The sequence below is a fragment of the Podarcis liolepis genome (assembly GCF_965112155.1).
Source record: "Podarcis liolepis genome assembly, chromosome: W".
Lineage (NCBI taxonomy): Eukaryota > Metazoa > Chordata > Lepidosauria > Squamata > Lacertidae > Podarcis > Podarcis liolepis.
In genome coordinates, this window is record NC_139568.1 from 37,635,460 (window position 1) to 37,656,134 (window position 20,675).

Genomic DNA, 20,675 nt, shown 5'->3' on the forward strand with positions numbered 1-20,675 from the left:
GCTGTGCCTATCTAGCCAACTCATGCCTAACACTATAGGCGTGTCTGACAGGCGGGTGACGTTGAAACTGATGACCTCTCGGTGATTCCCAATCTGCAGCACCATGGGTGGCGTCTGTTGTACCACCTGCCCACCCAGCAGCTTCCTGCCATCCACTGTGACGACGTTTAAGGGCAGCGTGGCTGGTAGAAGCTCTATGCGATGCTGCTTGATGAACTGCACCCCCACGAAGTCTGCGTTGCTGCCAGAGTCAATTGTGATGGGGACTTCCAGGGTGCGTCCATTAGGTAGCTGGAGAGTTGCAGTGAGCTGCACCACTGGCTTGGGTGGAAGTGGGTCTGTAGGCTGCAAAAGCGCTGGGGACTGCCCTACTGACTCGCCTGGCTGTGCCCCAGCATTTCTGCTTCCAGCCAGGCATTGTCGTTTCCCTGAAACTGCTCTCCATGTTGTGCTGCTGCAGTTACTGTTGCTAAGGCTGCAGTGTGCTTCTGGAGCCTCTGGGGACACTCTTTGGCCATGTGCATCGCACTGTCACAGATGTAACACTTCCTGTTCCCTCTAGGAGGCTTCGCCTTGACTGCTCCGGACGCTGGGGCTCCGGCAGCTGTCTGAGCCTTTGCACCACCAAGTTCCATTGGTTCCTCCCCTGCCTGCAGCTGAGGTGAGGGACGTGTACGTCCTAGATCCCTGGGAATAAAAGGAGGCGCTCTAGACGGTGCGTGGATCTGGCGACCCTCCTCATTGCGCCAAGGGCGTTCTTCGTGGCGCACTCCAATTGCGAGCGCCCGCTGCACATCTTCTGCTAGGGTTTGAGGTCTGTCCCCCCTAGCCAATTCATCTTTTACAGAGCCAGACAGCCCCTCCCAAAACAAGTCTCTTATTGCCAGAGAGTCTTTCTCCCACCTCAGCACATTCAGCAAGGCGAAAAAGCGAGCATGGTACTGACGTACTGTAGCCTTGCCCTGCCGTAAACCATGCATCTCTTTGCGTGCTACATCCACATCCCCGGTAGATTGGAAGCAAGCGTCCATGGCTTTGATAAATTCATCGGAGTCAGGGCTGCCTCAGATCTCAGCTCACAAAAGATCAACGCCAGGTTCTTCTTATATACAAGGACGTTTATTGCAGTTCATAGTAAGTTCCACAACCGAGGCGCGCAGCCCCCACGTCTGTTAACCTTAGACGGTAGAAGTCCCCTCTGAATCGGTCCCTCCCCTACACCAGTTTAATAAGCTAACGCTGCTCCACCTTTTTCTCTCTTTCCTTTTCTGCAGGGTCTTTCTGCCCGCCGGGGTTCCTCCCCTCCTGGATTCTCCTGAAGCGGAGTCTCCAGACTGCTCCTCCCCCCTCCTGCGGGCTTTGGGACCTGGCTCCTCCTCCGGGCTCCCTGTTCTTCCGCGCGCCTCCTCATTTGAACTTGGCGCGCGCGCCCAACCTCTGACCTTCCTTTTGACAGTTATGCTACTCCCCTCACTGCCCTCCTCCTCTTCCGGGAGAACGGCTTGCTCTGATCCCTCCTCTTTCTCTGTCGCCGGAACTGCTCCCTCTGACACACTGGAACCTCCCCCCCCCCTTCGCTGCGCTCTGGTGGGGAGGCTGGCCCTGATTCCCAGCTGCCGCTTTGGGGTCCCCTGCTGGCCCCCCACTCCTGACACTTTCCCCCTGGGGCTCCCCTTGCCCTTACCACAGGCGCCCCCTTCTGGGAATCCTCTGATTCGCTGGAGAGACTCATGGAATCCCTTGCGTCATTGCTATCCTCTTCCTCGCTGTCCTGGGATTCCTCTCCATCGCTCTCCATCTCCTGCCTTCCCTGTGTCTCTGTCCCTGTACCCCTGACAATTAGGTTTTCAGACTTTCTTCATTTCTTACTGTTTGTTAAGCGGTGCTGTTCTATTGCATTCACCACTTGGGAGCACCATAACCATTCAAATGCAGTCATAACAGTGAAAAATTTCCTATTATCTGTTACTTTGTCAGTTGCCAGCTCTGTGGGAGGAGGCCGCTACATATTAAAACACAGAGATAAGGAAGCCAGCCAAGCAAAGGCAAGACATGTAGCAACATCCAGTTAAGGAGAGTGTTAAAATTGATTGATTGATTATATTTCTATCCTGCTTTTCACTCAAATGAATCCCAAAGCGGCTTACAAGCAATAAATAATAACAACACGATAGAACATAAAAGAACATCACAGATGCAGGATAAATCATACAGAATAATTAACAAATTGTCAGTGAAACATCACAATTAAAGCAAAAGTCATATATATGCTTAACAAATCAATGCAGCATTTATAATAAAAATCACTATTAACAATAAAAATATTGCAATCAAAAGATAAACTAAGCACTGTTAAATTCATACAAACACTCTCCCCACCTCCATGACTCATAATCATGACTCGATTCAGCTCACTAAAATACAAGTGCCTTGCACCACCCTCCTTCCCAATAAACCTTCAGAATGGAGGTTTATTGGACATTAGGCGGATGTGCAAGGCAGGTGGAAAAAGCCATTACTTACTGGACAAAATACCATATTGGCCCAAATATAAGCCACACTCTCCCCCCCCCCCCAATTCTGACAGTGAAAAGTTAAAGTGTGGCTTATATTCACAACTTTACATCGTCAACAAAGCAGCGTGGCTCCCCCCCCCCCCCCAGGAAGCAGCCCGGGTATTGTCTTTTTTTCTCCCCCCCCCCTTTCAATTTTAAAGGTGCAGCTTATTTGCGGGTGCGGCTTATATTCGGGCCAATACGGTACAGCTCTGAATCTCAAGTGAGTTCTTTTCAAGCTTTCTACCTTCAACTTTCCCCATTGACCTGGCGCCAGATTCACCCTTCATGTCCTGTTAAATAGTGTATGGTCCATTATGGAAAATTCTGTGGCATCTTCTAGAATCCATGTGTGTATGTGTACACACACACACACACATGGCTACCACCCCTTTGCCTTTCCCATACACCTGACCACCACACCTCCCTTCACCCCTCCCTCCCTTATCCCCCTCACAGAGCAGTTTGCTAAACCGCTGTGTGAATAAATATGGATACTGTTTGGCAGAAATTTGCTGGTGATTAGAAATCCTATCAAGTCAAAAGTTGGATGTGTTTTGGCAGTTAATTAAACCAAAGTTCAGTTCTCCCCAATTTCCAAAACAAGACGGGCATTGTTCTGGAATGAAAACAGCTAACATGAAAAGTAAAGTTGAAAACCACTTAAGAGTGGCATTGCGGCAAAACAATCACTGTAAAAGCATAAGACAAATGGGAAAAAAGCAGAAAGTTGGCGCTGTAAAACATCATCCGGTAATACATGGCATGGAAGACTTGCAGGGGTTACAAGTTGCCCATGAATTCAGCATCAAGTCAGTTCTCCACCCCATTATATGTATTATAATTATATTATACATTATATGGAAAGGAAATATTTATTACAATTTATCCGTCCAATCTCCTGTGTGTGGGTTAAGCAGAGTATTAAAACCCCGTATTTGGCAGCAAAATGTAGAAGCTTTGGAACTAGGCTGCAAAACCTTATCTCTTCTGAGCAATTCCAGCTTATAAACTGTCTTCCCTTTGGTTTCCCTCTTAAAAAAAGAATAGGGTAACAACTTATAATCTTATAAAATAAACTTAAAATATAGTCTTTACTTACTTAACAGTCTTGCATTGGATCACAGGAATGAGTGAGCCTTTTTGTTGTTGTTTTTGCTGACTGTATAGAGCTTCTCCATCTTTGGCTGCAGAGAATATAATCAATCTGATTTCGATGCTGCCCATCTGGGGATGTCCACGTGTAGAGTCGTCTCTTGTGTTGTTGGAAAAGCATGTTTGTGATGACCAGCTTGTTCTCTTGACAGAACTCTATTAGCCTTTGCCCTGCTTCGTTTTGATCTCCAAGGCCAAACTTGCCAGTTGTTCCTTTTATTTCTTGATTCCCTACTTTAGCATTCCAATCCCCTATAATGAGAAGAACATCCTTCTTTGGTGTCATTTCTATAAGGTGTTGTAAGTCTTCATAGAATTGCTCAATTTCAGTTTCTTCAGCACCAGTAGTTGGTGCATAAACTTGGATTACTGTGATGTTAAAAGGTCTGCCTTGGATTCGTATCGAGATCATTCTATCATTTTTGAGATTGCATCCCAGTACAGCTTTCGCCACTCTTTTGTTGACTACGAGGGCCACTCCATTTCTTTTACGGGATTCTTGCCCACAGTAGTAGATATGATGGTCATCCGAACTGAATTCGCCCATTCCCGTCCATTTTAGTTCACTGATGCCCAGGATGTCAATATTTATTCTTGCCATCTCATTTTTGACCACATCCAACTTACCCAGGTTCATGGTTCTTACATTCCAGGTTCCTATGCAATATTTTTCTTTGGAAAAGAAAGCATTGGACTTTCCTTTCGCTTCCAGGCATATCTGCAACTGAGCGTCCTTTCGGGTTTGGCCCAGTCACTTCATCAGCTCTGAATCTACTTGTACTTGTCCTCCGCTCTTCCTCAGTAGCATGTTGGACACCTTCCGACTTGAGGCGCTCATCTTCCAGCGTCATAGCTTTTATATGCCTGTTGTCTTTGTCCATGAAGTTTTCTTGGCAGGGATACTGGAGTGGCTTGCCGGTTCCTGCTCCAGGTGGATCACGTTTGGTCAAACATGTCCACTATGACCTGTCCATCTTGGGTGGCCTTGCACGGCATAGCTCATAGCTTCTCTGAGTTATTCAAGCCCCTTCGCCACGGCAAGGCAGTGATTCATGAAGGCTTTTTAGATGAGTCTAAAAAGCCTGGGACACAAATTTTCACGGCCCTCTAATGGCTATGGTGGCTGATTTACCAGAAGTAATGTATTTAGAAGTAATGTATTTAGAATTCACCTCTATACCACCTCTGTTTGTAACCCAGGTGAGGGACCACCTTTTAAATAAACCACTGGCACTTGGTAAGTGTGGATAAGCCCCAAGGAGCAGAAATCAATTTGGTTGCACCTTCTTCAGATTGATTTAATTAATTTCTGCAACTCTCATTCATTTATCCATAGTACATTTGTTGTAGCTGCTCCATGAGAAAAGCATCCAGTTCAGCAACATTAACCCCCCCCCTCCGATTATAACATTGCCTCATATATATTAAAGGTAAAGGGACCCCTGACCATTAGGTCCAGTCGTGGCCGACTCTGGGGTTGCGGCGCTCATCTCGCTTTATTGACCGAGGGAGCCGGCGTACAGCTTCCGGGTCATGTGGCCAGCATGACTAAGCCGCTTCTGGGGAACCAGAGCAGCACACGGAAACACCGTTTACCTTCCTGCTGGAGCGGTACCTATTTATCTACTTGCACTTTGACGTGCTTTCAAACTGCTAGGTGGGCAGGAGCTGGGACCGAGCAACGGGAGCTCACCCCGTCGCGGGGATTTAAGTATATTGAGGTATAAGATCATAAAAATAAGACAAAAATTAAGCAGAAGTAATAAATTGTCAGGGAACTGACATCGGAGGAAAGGGAGGTGGAAGGGCTCACAGAGGCTGGGAGGGAGTCAGCAGCGAAAGCAGGGACCAGCAGGGGGAGAGAGGGTACTCTGGAGGAGGATCTCAGGAATGCTGAGAGAGACGCAGCAGCCAAAGCAGGAACTAGCAGGGAAGAGGGAGGGATGAGGGACACGTCCAGCGAGAACAGCGGGGAGGTGTCAGAAGCTCCCATAGGGAGACCCATGCTTCGCCGGAAGCTGCCACGTCGTGAGTCCAGGAGACGCGTTTCCGTTAAGGAGCTTCTATGCTGGAAGCGCTTCCGCAGACAGCCACTGTCAGACTCTACGAGTGACTAGAGCAGACATGTTTGAGGAGCTCTGTCACACACAGAGGTTTGTGGAGCCGCACAAACTCTGAGGGAGCACGATTTTACGCACAAGCAGCTCATCATCCCATCACAGCAGTCTGACAGTCTCTGTACGCTGCCTGTGCAGGAGAAAGCATCATGAGCGACCCAGCCGGAACCGAAGGAGCAGGGGTTGGAGCTGGTCCAAGCTTGGAAGAAAGATACCGAGCGTTGGAAGTCCAACTTGCGCTGCAGACGGCGAGGCTTGAGGAGAGAAGGGCTCAGGATGCAGACAAGAAGGGGAGAGCCACCCAGTTCCCCAGAAAGGTACCAGGATTGGTGCAGAGGTTTGGGGGGGACCCCAAGGACTACCATGCCTTTAGGACAGAGATGCAATATGCCCTTAATGTGCAGTTTGATGAGTTCCCTGATGAGGAATCGCGAGTTGCGTTCGTGATTGGGCATCTTGAGAGGGGGGCCAGGGACTGGGTTAGGCCCCTGATGGCAACGCACAATGACGTCTTAAAGGACACTATGAAGTTCTTTCGTGCAATGGATATGTTTTCCAGCGATATTGAGGAAGGGGTGGTGCGCAGACAGCTAATGGCTTGCAAGCAGGGAAGCCGATCTGTCCGTGAGTACTGGACTGAGTTTACCATGCTGGTTCACAGATTGGGGTGGGATTTATCGGCGGCACCCATTCAGATGCTATTTGAAGAAGGTCTTTCTTCGGCTGTGAAAGACGAACTGTCCCGGAGCCCCAGGGCGGTGTCTATGGATCAGCTGACCAAATCTGCGCTGACCATAGGAGCGCGCCAGGAGGCAAGAGCCTTGGAGAGGCGGGAAGGGAGAGGGGAACGTTGGAAGGAGTTCCGCATTCCAGACATTCCTGAGCCAGCTTTCCCGCCGGCAGAGCCGATGGAAATCGGAACAGCGCGCGCGCGCGCAGTTTCAAAGCCCAGTGAGGGGGCTAAGAAGGAGGGAAAGGGCGCCCGGAAATGCTATCTCTGCCAACAGCCAGGCCACTTTGCCAGAGTCTGCCCCCAGAGGAAGGAATGGCAAGGGATGGTGGGAGCTGTTGAGGGAGGAGAGCAGGGAGAAACGGAGCAGGTAAAAGCCAACGCCTGGTTGCCACAGTCGGGGCACTGCAGCCAGGCCAAAGAGCAGTGAAAGTGCCCGTGCCAGAAGCTCCTCAGCCTGCTCTAGTGATTGAAGTGTCGCTAGAGCTGCAAAATGGACACCCCCTAAAAATAAAGGCGCTGTTGGACTCAGGCAGCTCCTGCAATTTTATGAGCAAGGAGTTTGCTGCTGAACACCAGATACAGATGATCCCTTTAAGCAACCCCCTGCAGGTGACCACGATCGATGGCAGGGAGTTGTTGGGAGGAGGAGTCAGCTTGCAGACCGTCCCAATGATAATGAGGGTGGGAAGGCACACAGAACTGATAGCGTTTAATGTGGCCACCTTGGGAGGCGCTCCCATTATTTTGGGAATGAGCTGGCTAGCGCTACATGATCCGCTGGTGGGCTGGCATCAAAGAGTGGTTTCCTTTGGTTCAGCACATTGCTTAGAACACTGCAAAGGGGAAAAGGGTTCAGCAGGGGCCCAAGCCACCCTAGCAGGGACTGAAGTAATGGAGAAGGTGAAGGTACCACCACAGTATGCAGATCTCAGCGACGTGTTCAGCGAGAAGGAAGCTGACCAACTACCCCCGCATAGGCCCTTTGATTGCCAGATCAATTTACTCCCTGGAGCACAGCTTCCTGTAGGCAAGTTGTATGCCATGTCAGACAGAGAAATGCAGGAGTTGCGAGAGTTCATTGACAAGAACCTGAAGAGAGGCTTCATCAGAGAGTCCAAAGCAGCGGGGGGTAGCCCAGTGTTTTTTGTGGATAAAAAGCACACGGACAAGCCGAGACTTGTATGTGATTTCAGGCGGTTAAATGCAGTGACAGAACCAGTGGCTTTCCCTATGCCCAGGATTGATGATATTTTGACCAGGGTGCGGAAGGGAAAAATTTTTACAAAGCTGGATCTAAGGGGGGCGTACAACCTGATACGTATAAGGAAAGGGGATGAATGGAAAACCACCATGTTCACCCCTTTGGGGGCATTTGAATATCTCGTTATGCCTTTTGGATTACAAGCAGGCTCAGCGTGCTTTCAATCGTTTATAAACCACGTACTGGGTCCTTTGCTCTACAAGAATTGCGTGGCCTTCCTAGATGATGTGTTGGTGTATTCGGAGAATGAGGAGCAACATGTGAGAGACGTCAGAGAAGTGTTGAGCAGGCTGCAAGCCAACAGGCTGTGGGTGAAACTGGAGAAGTGTCAGTTTCATACCAAGGAGGTGGAATTCCTGGGGTACCTCCTGTCAGACAAGGGATTGGCCATGGATCCCGGCAAGGTTCAGGCAGTGCTGGAATGGAAAACACCCAAAACCAAGAAGGATGTGCAGAGGTTCCTAGGGTTTGGAAACTTTTATCGTAAGTTCATCCGAAAGTTCGCCCACCTGACGGCGCCCGTTACGGACTGTCTCAGCAGTAAAAAGAAGTTTGTTTGGACTGCGGAGGCGGAGCGAGCGTTTGAGGAACTGAAAAGGGCCTTCGCCGCTGAAGAACAACTTTTGCATGTGGATTTACAAAAAAAGCTGAGGGTCGAAACAGACGCATCTGACAGAGCCATAGGGGCGGTGCTTCTTCTTCTGCAGCCAGGGAAGGAGGAGTCAGAGTGGCGACCGTGTGCCTTCTTTTCGCGAAAGCTGAACAAATCCGAGAGGAACTACACGGTGTACGACCGGGAACTTCTTGCTATTCATGAGGCTTTCCGGAGATGGAGGCACCTGCTAATTGGTGCACAACATAAGGTGCAAGTGTGCACGGACCATAAGAATCTAGAGTATTGGAGAACTGCGCGAGTGCTCAACCAACGGCAGTTGAGATGGGCCCAGGAGTTCTCCAAATTTAACTTTGAGATTTGTTACGTGCCAGGCCCAGAGAACGTTAGGGCGGACGCTCTCTCACGCAAACCTGAATATTTGGAAGGGGAGGGAGCACCCGAAGAGACCCATGTCATTCCAGAGGACCGTTGGGTGTGTGGGGCGGCATTGGTGGGGCAAAGGGAATTGGTAGAGGGTACGGTGCATGATGAATACGCCCAGGACAAACTCAGGGGTCTCAGGAGGGAGGGAGACAAACCCGGGGGTTTTGAGGAGAGAAACGGGGCGTTGTACTACAAGGGAGCGTTATATATACCTGAAGGTGAATTGAGGGAGAAGGTACTCAAGCAACTGCACGATAGCCCCACAGCAGGGCATTTTGGGCAACACAAAACCATGTGGCTGGTTACCAGGGAATTTTGGTGGCCCAAGGTCAGGGAAGATGTGCGGGAGTATGTGAGAGGGTGTGACCAATGCCAACGAGCCAAGGGGGAGAGGCGGGCACCGGCAGGTTTATTAGAACCACTACCCACACCTGAAAGACCATGGGAAACAGTGGCAATAGATTTCATGACTGATCTGCCAAGGTCCAGAGGGAAAACAGCCATCATGGTTGTGGTAGACCTGTTAACCAAAATGGCCCACTTTATAGCCTGCTCACATGCGGTCACAGCAGAAGAAACCGCTAAATTGTTTGTAGAAAATGTGTTTAGGTTGCATGGCGCCCCCTTGAGGGTGGTTTCAGACCGAGGGAAACAATTTACTTCCAGGTTCTGGAGGAAGCTCATGAGCTTACTGCATGTAGAGGTTAATTTCTCAACTGCCCGGCATCCAGAAACCAACGGGCAGGCGGAAAGAGCTAATGGTGTCCTCCAGCAATATTTGAGGTGTTATGTGAATGACAGAGAGAATGATTGGGTGGAAGAGCTGGCGTTGGCAGAATTTGCCTACAACAATGCAGAGAACGTCTCCACGGGGATGAGCCCCTTTTTGGCTAATCACGGGTGCCATCCCCGAGCCTTCCCAGGGGGGGAAGGGGAGAACTGGAGCGTTCCAGCTGCAGAACAGTTCGTTGAAGAAATGGAAGCGATCCATCGCCAGCTCCAACTTAACTTAAACAGGGCTAAGGAGGAATATAAGAGGCAGGCAGACAAAAACAGAAGGGAAGGTGAAAGCATTAGGGTGGGGGACCAGGTGTGGCTGTCAACCCAAGGGTTACCATTCAAAGGGGGTTGTAAGAAGTTAAGACCCAAAAGGCTGGGCCCATTTGAAGTCACGCAGCAGGTCAACCAAGTGGCTTTCAGACTCCGGTTACCGAACCACATGAAGTTGCACCCAGTTTTCCACAGGTCGTTGCTGTCACCGTATAAAGGGGACAGAGAAGGGAGGGTCAATAGGGGACCAGCAATGGAGGAGAAGGAACACAGCTACCATGTAGCGGAGATTCTCGATTCCAGGTGGAAGGGAGATCAAGTAGAGTATTTGGTAATGTGGGAAGGGGAGCCGGAGTCGGAAAACACCTGGGTCATGGCAGAAGATGTAGATGACGAGGTTTTAATAGAAACTTTTCATCAGAGATTCCCACGTAAACCTCAGCCAGTGGCGAGGTTCAGGAGGGAATACTTTGCCACCACCGACGAAGAAGAAGAGTTGGAGGGGTTCTCTGATTCCGAGGAGGAGGAGGATTCAGCGAGCCGGAACGAAGACCGATGGAGGGAAATGTTCGAGACGTCTGAAGATGAAGAGGATTCTTTTCGGGGTTTTATCTCCTCACCGCCCAGAGGAGAGAGTATGGGCGGGGGGGAAGGGGGCCCTGGAGGGGAGGTGGATGTCAGGGAACTGACATCGGAGGAAAGGGAGGTGGAAGGGCTCACAGAGGCTGGGAGGGAGTCAGCAGCGAAAGCAGGGACCAGTAGGGGGAGAGAGGGTACTCTGGAGGAGGATCTCAGGAATGCTGAGAGAGACGCAGCAGCCAAAGCAGGAACTAGCAGGGAAGAGGGAGGGATGAGGGACACGTCCAGCGAGAACAGCGGGGAGGTGTCAGAAGCTTCGCCGGAAGCTGCCACGTCGTGAGTCCAGGAGACGCGTTTCCGTTAAGGAGCTTCTATGCTGGAAGCGCTTCCGCAGACAGCCACTGTCAGACTCTACGAGTGACTAGAGCAGACATGTTTGAGGAGCTCTGTCACACACAGAGGTTTGTGGAGCCGCACAAACTCTGAGGGAGCACGATTTTACGCACAAGCAGCTAATCATCCCATCACATAAATATTTAAAGAACCGGAAGGGGAAGTTGAGGGAAGTCATGAGGAAGGTTTTTTTGTGTGTGCGTTTTATATGACAAATGTTACATTGTGTTATTTGGTTGAATATAAAATTGTAAAATCCAATAAAATTTATTTTTAAAAAACAGCATCATTGACCATATTACATGTATGGGAAACAAAACAGCTTTGACCATATCATTGCAAAAGTGTTTTACACAATAAAATGAACAAGGGCTCTGAGACGTATTTTGTTTTTATTAAATAATCAATAAAACTTATTTTTTTTAAATATATCAGATGACATTGTAACATCAGAGGGTACAATTTTAACTATTCTCACGAATGTGTGAGTGTACCGTATTTTTCACCCTATAGGACGCACTTTTTCCCCTCCAAAAATGAAGGGGAAATCTGGGTGCGTCCTATGGGGCGAATGCAGGCTTTCGCTGAAGCTTGGAGAGCGAGAGGGGTCGGTGCGCACCGACCCCTCTCGCTCTCCAGGCTTCAGCAAGCTATCAGCAAGCCTGGGGAGCCCGTGGGAGTTCCCGCAGGGCTCTCTAGGCTGCAGAAGCAGCCTGCTTCCCGGGCAGACATCGGGCAGCCCCAGAAGCTCGGGGGACAGCGGGGAGGCGCAGCGCCGCCATCCCGCTGTTCCCCGACCTGGTTTGGATTCCCCGACCTGGTTTTTTGGGGGGGAATAAAGGGGGGGGGAATTTTCCTTTATTTCCCCCCAAAAAAACTAGGTGCATCCTATGGGTCGGTGCGTCCTATGGGACGAAAAATACGGTATTTCAGGCTCAAAGAGACCTTAAACCTGTCCAAAAAAACACACCTTCAAAATCAATTTATTTTATAACCACAAAAAACACCCTCCTTATTTTTACAGCATAATAAGTACATGGTTAGCCCATTCTACAACAAAAGTATGATGCACGTGTTAGTTGTGGTTTGTGCGCTATGGCTTATTGAACATACCGGGAATAAAATGACAAAAAATCACTTTGAATGGTTGGTGACCTTTTTCTGTGGCACCTAATACCATTTTTATACCTTATTTTGAAAGAGACCACAATTAGCTTTATTTTGATACCAAAATAAGCCCAATTGGTTGAAAAATAAGCGAAATGAGGTTTTTTCTAAACTGACACAGAAATTGCATTAGCCTAAATTGCACAAAAATTGAAATTTTCAAAAAATTCTCCTGTGCTCAATTTTGGACCAAAAATCTTTTAAAATTTATTTGAGGTTATCTCATAGTGGTGATGGCTTGTGAATGCTCTTCGCAATAAGTACCTCTGATCACTCAATCGCCACTTCCTGCCCACCTCCCTCTGCCTGTTCCTGCTCCTCCCTGGCATTCTCCGGCAGTACCATGACACATTAAAAAAACTGAAGAAAATCTGAGTTGTGAGAGCACGGTCAAATATTAAAATCAGGTGATTTGTGATTTGGCGTGGAATGATCCTCGGTTGAAATTCAATCTGATGGAGCCTTCCAAAGAACTTGTTCACTTATTTTTTGGAAGTTTTGGTTGGTCTGGATAAAAGGTGTTGCCTGATACTGGAGTTTTACATTTTTTCTCTTGTACCCAACAAGTTTTTCTTTACTGTTTTTAAATGTACATGTTTTTATTGTCTTCTAAGTGCTATTTCCCATCTAAGCATGTTTTGATTTGTTTTGGGTTTTTTTTTAGATGAAAGCATCAATCCTTTCTGGCCTGCGCTCCACTGTTTCATGGTGATCCTGGATAAGCTTGGGTCTAAAGTATGGGGACAGGTCATTGATCCAATCCAGGCATTTCAAACTATTGTCAACAATGCGAGCTATCAGAAAGCAAGAGAGACTATTCGCCAAAGTTGCATCAGGTTGGTCCTTTATCCTTTTATTATTATTTTTAAAATACAGCACTTTGCACATTCTCTTTTCACAGAGGTAAATAATTCAGGTAAAATCCCAGTTAGCTGGAAGTATACAATTGTGGTGCCAATTTACAAGAAAGGACAACCTATAGATCTTGGCAACTATAGGCCAATTAGTTTGCTTTCCATAATGGGGAAATTATATGCCCATTTCATTTGCTTTAAATTAGCAACATTTCTTGAGGATAATAACATAACCTTTGAAGCCAAGGCTGCTTTCCGTATGAAGTACTCAACATCTGACCACTGTCTTGTGCTGTCACACCTAGCAGAGAAATATACTAGGACCACTCCAAGGCCATTTATATATGGCCTTTATGGACCTAAAATCTGCCTTTGACTCCATCCCTAGATCCAAATTATGATCAAAGTTGTATTCAGTGATGGAGGACAAGAGACTCCTATACCTTATAAAAGCCTTATATAGTGATAGCAATATGTAGGTTGCTGGGGCAACTCTCTAACAAAATCACAATGTTAAGAGGGGTCAGATAGGGTTGTATTCTGCCCCCCCCCATTGTTTAATCTTTTTAGAAATGACTTAGAGGAAGTCTTAATGGGTCCAGAAGGACACTGTCCAAAGATGGGGGCAAGAAGCACCCCACTTCTGTTTGATTTGTATCTGAATAGAATGTGAAGTCTTTTTCAGTTGGATTTCTCACTCTCCATATGTCTGACAGGTCAAAAAAAACTTTGGTAATCTGCTAGCATTCATTACTTTTTGTGTCTGTGTTTTATCCATAAGCGTTGATGCAACTCCATTCAGGCCCCCATCCAAATCATTTTATAATCCAAATAGTCCAGAAGTCTTGTTTCCAAGTTCTTAAAAAATTCTGCTTTGCCATCATTTGGTGCATAAATTCCCAACAGCAAATATTTTTTGCCTTGTGCATTGATTTCTACTGCAATATATCTTCCCTAATCTTTGAACATCATTTTGGGATTCCATTTTTCTTTCACGTAAACAACCACTCCTCTTTTCTTCACTTTGTCAGATGAAATGAATTCTTGACCAAGTCTCTTATTCTGAAGGAATTTTCTGTGTAATCTAGTAACACGAGTTTCTTGCAAACAAATTATGTCCAAATTCTGTTTTGCTAACACATGGTATACTTGGTTCCTTTTTGGTCGTGAGTTCAAACCATTAACATTCCATGAGTATATTCTCAATACCATCTTAAACTATTCAGGAGCTCCTGCCCCTGGCGTCTGCTCACTTTCCAATCCCAGATCCTTGGCATTTTCCCCCAGGAACCCTGTTTTTTCTTCGACGGTCCTAATTCTTTGTTTCCTTCCTTGAAATTTAAAGGAGAGGCCTTCTGGAAATTCCCACCTAAAAAAGATGTTCTTCCTTCTCAGAGTTCCAGCCAAGTCTGCGTAGTTATTCCTTAGGTTCAAAAAATGCTTTGGAATTTCCTTAAACAAAACAATTGGCTTATCTTTAATCTTCAAGCTTTTTTTGTAATGTAGACCCAATGTCAATCCTTAAGATTATCTTGTTCCAATTGGGGTGCGCCTCTTACTCTCAGTTGATTCTCCCGTTCCTTCATCTGTAAAAAAGCAATTGCATTGAGCGCATCCTGTTGAATCTTCCCCACGTCAGGCACTCTCACTGTTTCCAATTCCCTCAGTCTTGTTTCGTGGGCAGCAACTTCCTCCCTGACCTCTTGAATGCCTTTTTTCACATCTACAGATTCTTGTTTCAACTCCTGTACAGTCTGCTGAGTTCCTCTCACACCTGCTCTTATGTCTGTTAACATTTGCATCACCTCCTCTTCAAAAGTTGGTGCTTTAGAAGGTCTTCTATCTTTACTGAGAAGAATAACAGAGACCTCATTGTGGGAGTTTACTATAGATCCCCAAGCCAAACGGAGGACATAGATGATGCCTTCCTGGAACAGATGGCCAAGCATGCAAAAGGAAGGGAGATAGTAGTAATGGGGGACTTCAATTACCCGGATATTTGTTGGACGTCAAACTCAGCCAAGAGCATAAGGTCAAACAGATTCCTCACTGGCCTTGCAGACAACTTCATTGTCCAGTAAGTGGGAGAAGCAACAAGAGGAACAGCCATTTTAGATCTGGTCCTAACCAATGTTGATGACCTGGTTAGTGGGGTAGAAGTGGAAGGATCATTAGGCGCGAGTGATCATGCTCTTCTGAAGTTTACTATACAGCGGAAAGGAGCAGCCAAGCATACTAGGACTCAATTTCTTGACTTTAAGAAAGCCGACTTCATAAAACTTAGGGAAGTGCTGGGTGAGATCCCATGGACAGCAATACTAAAAGGAAAGGGAGTTCATGATGGCTGGGAGTTTGTTAAGAGGGAGATAGTAAAAGCACAACGTCAGGCAATACCAATGAGACGGAAACATGGAAGGTGCCTAAAGAAGCCAGGGTGGCTATCTAAAGAACTTTTAACTGAATTAAGATTAAAAAAGGATGTGTACAAAAAATGGAAAAGGGGGGAAACCACCAAAGAGGAATTCACAAAGTCAGAAAAGCTAAAGCACAGAATGAACTCAGGCTTGCTAGAGAGGTTAAAAGCAACAAAAAAGGCTTTTATGGGTATGTTCGTAGCAAAAGGAAGAACAAAGAAACAGTGGGGTCACTCAGAGGAGAAGATGGTGAAATGCAAACAGGGGACACAGAAAGGGCTGAACTCCTCAATGCCTTCTTTGCCTCAGTCTTCTCTATGGCAACGGAGAGGTCAGAGTTGCCATGAGTTCCAAGAAAAACAAACATGGAGTCCAGCACACTTCCCTGCTTAGCTCTGCAGCCTGTCCGTGCTGATCCAAAGATCCTTCCTGCCTCTCCCTCTTGCCGGTAGCAGAGATAAACACAGCGGTGAAGCAATTGCAGCGTGTGGTAATAAATCCAAACACACAGGCGTTTCTTATCTTCTTAGCCTTTAATCAAGTAGAATAACATCGTAAATTAAACCTGGCGAAAACTCGCCCATTCTCCCTTTCGGTAGCGTTCCCGAAAGCAGACTGAAACAGACTGAAACCCTCAGAGTCAAACCACTCCTACAAGAGTTTCTATCCACGCCTCAGGAAAGAGACGTCACACTGAACTCCTTAACCCTGTGAGTTCTGAAACCAATAACACCCCCTCTCGTCTCGAACCCTGAGGGAAACTGTGAACCCCTATTTACAGACCTCTTTGAGTTCAACTCACCTCCCATTGCCTTTTGCCTCCCACTGGCCTCTATCCCAGGCAATTGTTGAATCCCTTCCACACTCCCAGAATCACACTGTGCGAAACCCACCCATGCACTGGTGACCTGAAACCTTTCCGGTGGAACCCCCTTTGTGGTCCGAGTTGACCGCCGGAGCACAACCTCGGCCACTCCTCCTGACCCACTGGGGTCAGCAAGTGTGTCTCCCAGCATAGAGGACTCCCCCTCTGACTTGCTGCGTCTTCGGGCCTCCTGCACTTGGCTAACAGGAGATGAAGGCTCGCTCTTGGGTTCCCTCTTAACCTGTGGAGAAACCCACCCCTGTGCTTGACCATCATCAGCAACCTGGTCTTCAGCAACAGGCTCCGCCTTTGCCTCTCCTTCCTCCCTTTCTTCCTCCCTTTCCTCCCCCTCAGAATCGGACAAGCATTCTGAGAGAAATTCAGAACCATACCTAGGCTGTGACCAACCACCCTGCTCAAAGAACTCAGCATGCTTGCTGACCAGCAGCTTGGTCTGATCACCCTCTGGGTATGCAAACTTCCACCCATTTGTTGCAGGATCATATCCACAGAAGATCATGTCCTGGTACCTTGGACCACCCTCCTTCCGTTGTGCTGTTGGTATCGGCACTGAAGCCCCGGAACCGAACGAACGGAAGAAATGCACCTGTGGCTTTTGCTTGTGCAACAGAAAATACGGTGTGTCACCTACATCGTGATTGTAGGACCTGTTAAAAACAAAGCTGGCAAACTTCCAAGCCTCACTCCAAAAGCTCTGAGGCAGCCCAGAGTCACACAGCAAAACCCTGACAACTCCAGCCAGTGCTTCACTCCTGTGCTCTGCCACGCCTCTCTCTTGAGGAGACTTTGCACCCGTCACCTGGTGACGAATTCCCTTTTCCTTGAAGAACTCCTTCAGAGCAGACCCAGTGAACTGTGACCCATGGTCGCTCCTGAACTCTTGCACCTTGGTGGAGAACCTTAGTTCCACCTCCGCAACCCAATCCTGGATCAGTTGCGCCGCCTCTCTCTGCGACCTGAGAGAAAAACACCATAAATTCTGAGAAAAATCATCTGCCATCGTTAGCAGAAACCTGGCCCCACCCAGACTCTCACACTTCATTGGCCCTGTAAGGTCTGTGTGAACCAACTCAAAAGGTTTTGTGGCTACCCTCTTTACTCCGGGAAACCTGCACCTTTGAACCTTACTGCATGCCCTGCACACTAGGGACCTCCCACATTCTCGGAGTTGGCATCCTTCAGTGCAGCTGGGCAGCTTCTGCACATCTTCCAAACAAGCATGAGACATTCTCTTGTGCCACACATGAACACATGAATCATGGCTGGGAACACTAGCACACTGCGCCTTTGCTTTTCCTGCATTCCCACCACCCTCCAGAGGTGTCTCCAGAACAAAGCGATTGTCCTTGCCCTCCACGTCGAAAAGCAGCTTCCCCCCTCTGGAAATAGAACAGGTGTTATTTTCAAAACAAATTTTGTACCCCTGCTTCGCAAGAGCAGGTATCGATAACAGGCAACACTTCATCCCTGGTACAATGAAACACTCCAGCTCCGCCTGCAAAACAGAAACATATACATTTCCAACATTACACACTGATTTTTGTGTTCCATCAGCTAATGTGACAGTCATTTCACTTGAAACAGCCCTGCAATTCCGCAGCTCCCCAGAAGATGGCGTTATCAGGTGATGACTGGCTCCACTGTCGATTATAAACTTCACAGCTGTGTCCCTGCTGGCATTACTCTGTAGCGTTGCCATGCCAACAAACGTCTCGCTGCCCCCTCTGTCCTTGGCAGCGTCCGAAACCGCAACATCCTGCGTTGCTCTGAAGAGTTCCCAGACAACTCTGCAGCACGTAACTCCCTCTGCAGCAGATGGCTGACCTTGAAGCCTTTAGCTGTGTCCTGTTTCCCAGGCTTCGACTTTCGACGCAAACAACTCTTGGCAGCCTTTGGAAAAAGAGGCTTTTCTGTGCTTTTACTGCTCACCGCCCCCCCCACTGCTCCCAGGGCTCCCAGGACGCTTTCCTGCACCCCCAGTGGTAGGTAAAGGGCTCCCAGCAGCTTGCCTCTCTCCAAGCTCCTCACGCAGACACGTTGCATCACCTGCGCAACTTTTAGACCCTGCAAAACTTGCAGCAACAGCAGCAGTGGCAATAGTCCCTTTGCCCCCCTCAGGGGTCCCACAGCCTTTCCCAGCTGTGCACCGGCTTTCACGAAGGTGATTAGTGCCCTCTGGCCTCCCCTGTTCTGATGCAGCCATCTCCCGGCCCTTGCTTCCGCCCCCAGCGTTGCACTCTTCCTGGAGAGCTAGCCAAGCGACCACAGGTTTCCTTGCATCCAGAACTATAGGCCTTAAATCAGCACTCACGTTCTCAGCCAAAAACGCCATCACACGCTCCTCAGCTTCACGTTGGCTTGCAACAGCCCCAGCTGACGTAGACATCGGTGTGACCAATTCCCAGAGATTGGCTCCAACTAGGGACAACTCTGCTAAATAACTCCACTCCAGCCACGTTTGGATTGTTAACTTTTCACATGGCAGCTTAAGCTCAAAGCCATGTTCCTGGGACTGAGCCATCTCCTCCTCCCCCGGGGTAAGCTTACTCACGACAGCATCAGCTTCCTCCGGCCTCTGGCAGATCGGCTCAGGCAGACCGCTTCTCCCCAGCGAGCTCCTTCCAGCCTCAAAGACAGCTCCGGCTGGCCCCAGCAACTTTCCTGCTGGCATCCCCCACATGTGGGACGTTCCTGCAATGCTTCAAAGCGTTGGCAAACTGCCCATAACCTATGGCAACGGAGAGGTCAGAGTTGCCATGAGTTCCAAGAAAAACAAACATGGAGTCCAGCACACTTCCCTGCTTAGCTCTGCAGCCTGTCCGTGCTGATCCAAAGATCCTTCCTGCCTCTCCCTCTTGCCGGTAGCAGAGATAAACACAGCGGTGAAGCAATTGCAGCGTGTGGTAATAAATCCAAACACACAGGCGTTTCTTATCTTCTTAGCCTTTAATCAAGTAGAATAACATCGTAAATTAAACCTGGCGAAAACTCGCCCATTCTCCCTTTCGGTAGCGTTCCCGAAAGCAGACTGAAACAGACTGAAACCCTCAGAGTCAAACCACTCCTACAAGAGTTTCTATCCACGCCTCAGGAAAGAGACGTCACACTGAACTCCTTAACCCTGTGAGTTCTGAAACCAATAACATTCTCCGATAAAGAAAACAATGCCCGACCTGAAGAATTTGGAGCAAATGATTCAGCAAAGGAAACACAGCCCAGAATAACTAAGGAGATAGTACAAGAATATTTGGCTAGTTTAGATGCATTCAAGTCTCCAGGGCCAGATGAACTGCATCCAAGAGTATTAAAAGAACTGGCAGATGTGATCTCAGAACCACTGGCAGTCATCTTTGAGAATTCCTGGAGAACAGGCGAAGTCCCGGCAGACTGGAGGAGGGCAAATGTTGTCCCTATTTTCAAAAAGGGGAAAAGAGAGGACCCAAATAATTACCGCCCAGTCAGTCTGACATCAATACCAGGGAAGATTCTGGAGCAGATCATTAAGCAAACAGTCTGTGAGCACCTAGAAAGGAATGCTGTGATCACCAATAGTCAGCATGGATTTCTGAAAAATAAGTCATGTCAGACTAACCTGATCTCGTTTTTTGACAGAATTACAAGCCTGGTAGATGAAGGGAACGCAGTGGATGTAGCCTACCTTGATTTTTACAAGGTGCCCCATGATATTCTTGTAAAGAAGCTGGTAAAATGCGGTCTTGACTATGCTACCACTCAGTGGATTTGTAACTGGCTGACTGACCGAACCCAAAGGGTGCTCATCAATGGTTCCTCTTCATCCTGGAGAAGAGTGACTAGTGGGGTGCCACAGGGTTCTGTCTTGGGCCCGGTCTTATTCAACATCTTTATCAACGACTTGGATGATGGACTCAAGGGCATCCTGATCAAATTTGCAGATGACACCAAACTGGGAGGGGTGGCTAACACCCCAGAGGACAGGATCACACTTCAAAACGACCTTGACAGATTAGAGAACTGGGCAAAAACAAACAAGATGAATTTTAACGGGGAGAAATGTAAAGTATTGCACTTGGGCAAAAAAAATGAGAGGCACAAATACAAGATGGGGGACACCTGGCTTGAGAGCAGTACATGTGAAAAGGATCTAGGAGTCTTGGTTGACCACAAACTTGACATGAGCCAACAGTGTGACGCGGCAGCTAAAAAAGCCAATGCAATTCTGGGCTGCATCAATAGGAGTATAGCATCTAGATCAAGGGAAGTAATAGTGCCACTGTATTCTGCTCTGGTCAGACCACACCTGGAGTACTGTGTCCAGTTCTGGGCACCACAATTCAAGAAGGACACTGACAAACTGGAACGTGTCCAGAGGAGGGCAACCAAAATGGTCAAAGGCCTGGAAACGATGCCTTATGAGGAACGGCTAAGGGAGCTGGGCATGTTTAGCCTGGAGAAGAGGAGGTTAAGGGGTGATATGATAGCCATGTTCAAAT

At 48.0% G+C, this 20,675-nt stretch overlaps 1 protein-coding gene across 1 annotated transcript in view; it reads left to right on the top strand.

The window, feature by feature from the left end:
- Window positions 1-20,675, top strand: part of LOC310697844 (putative helicase senataxin) — a gene marked incomplete at its 3' end in the record, with an annotated part of 269,703 nt that overhangs the window by 116,869 nt on the left and 132,159 nt on the right. Inside the window, exon 7 of the mRNA XM_083484468.1 lies at window positions 12,714-12,885. Coding sequence (XP_083340594.1) covers window positions 12,714-12,885 — 172 coding nt within the window. The remainder of the gene's footprint in view (window positions 1-12,713; window positions 12,886-20,675) is intronic.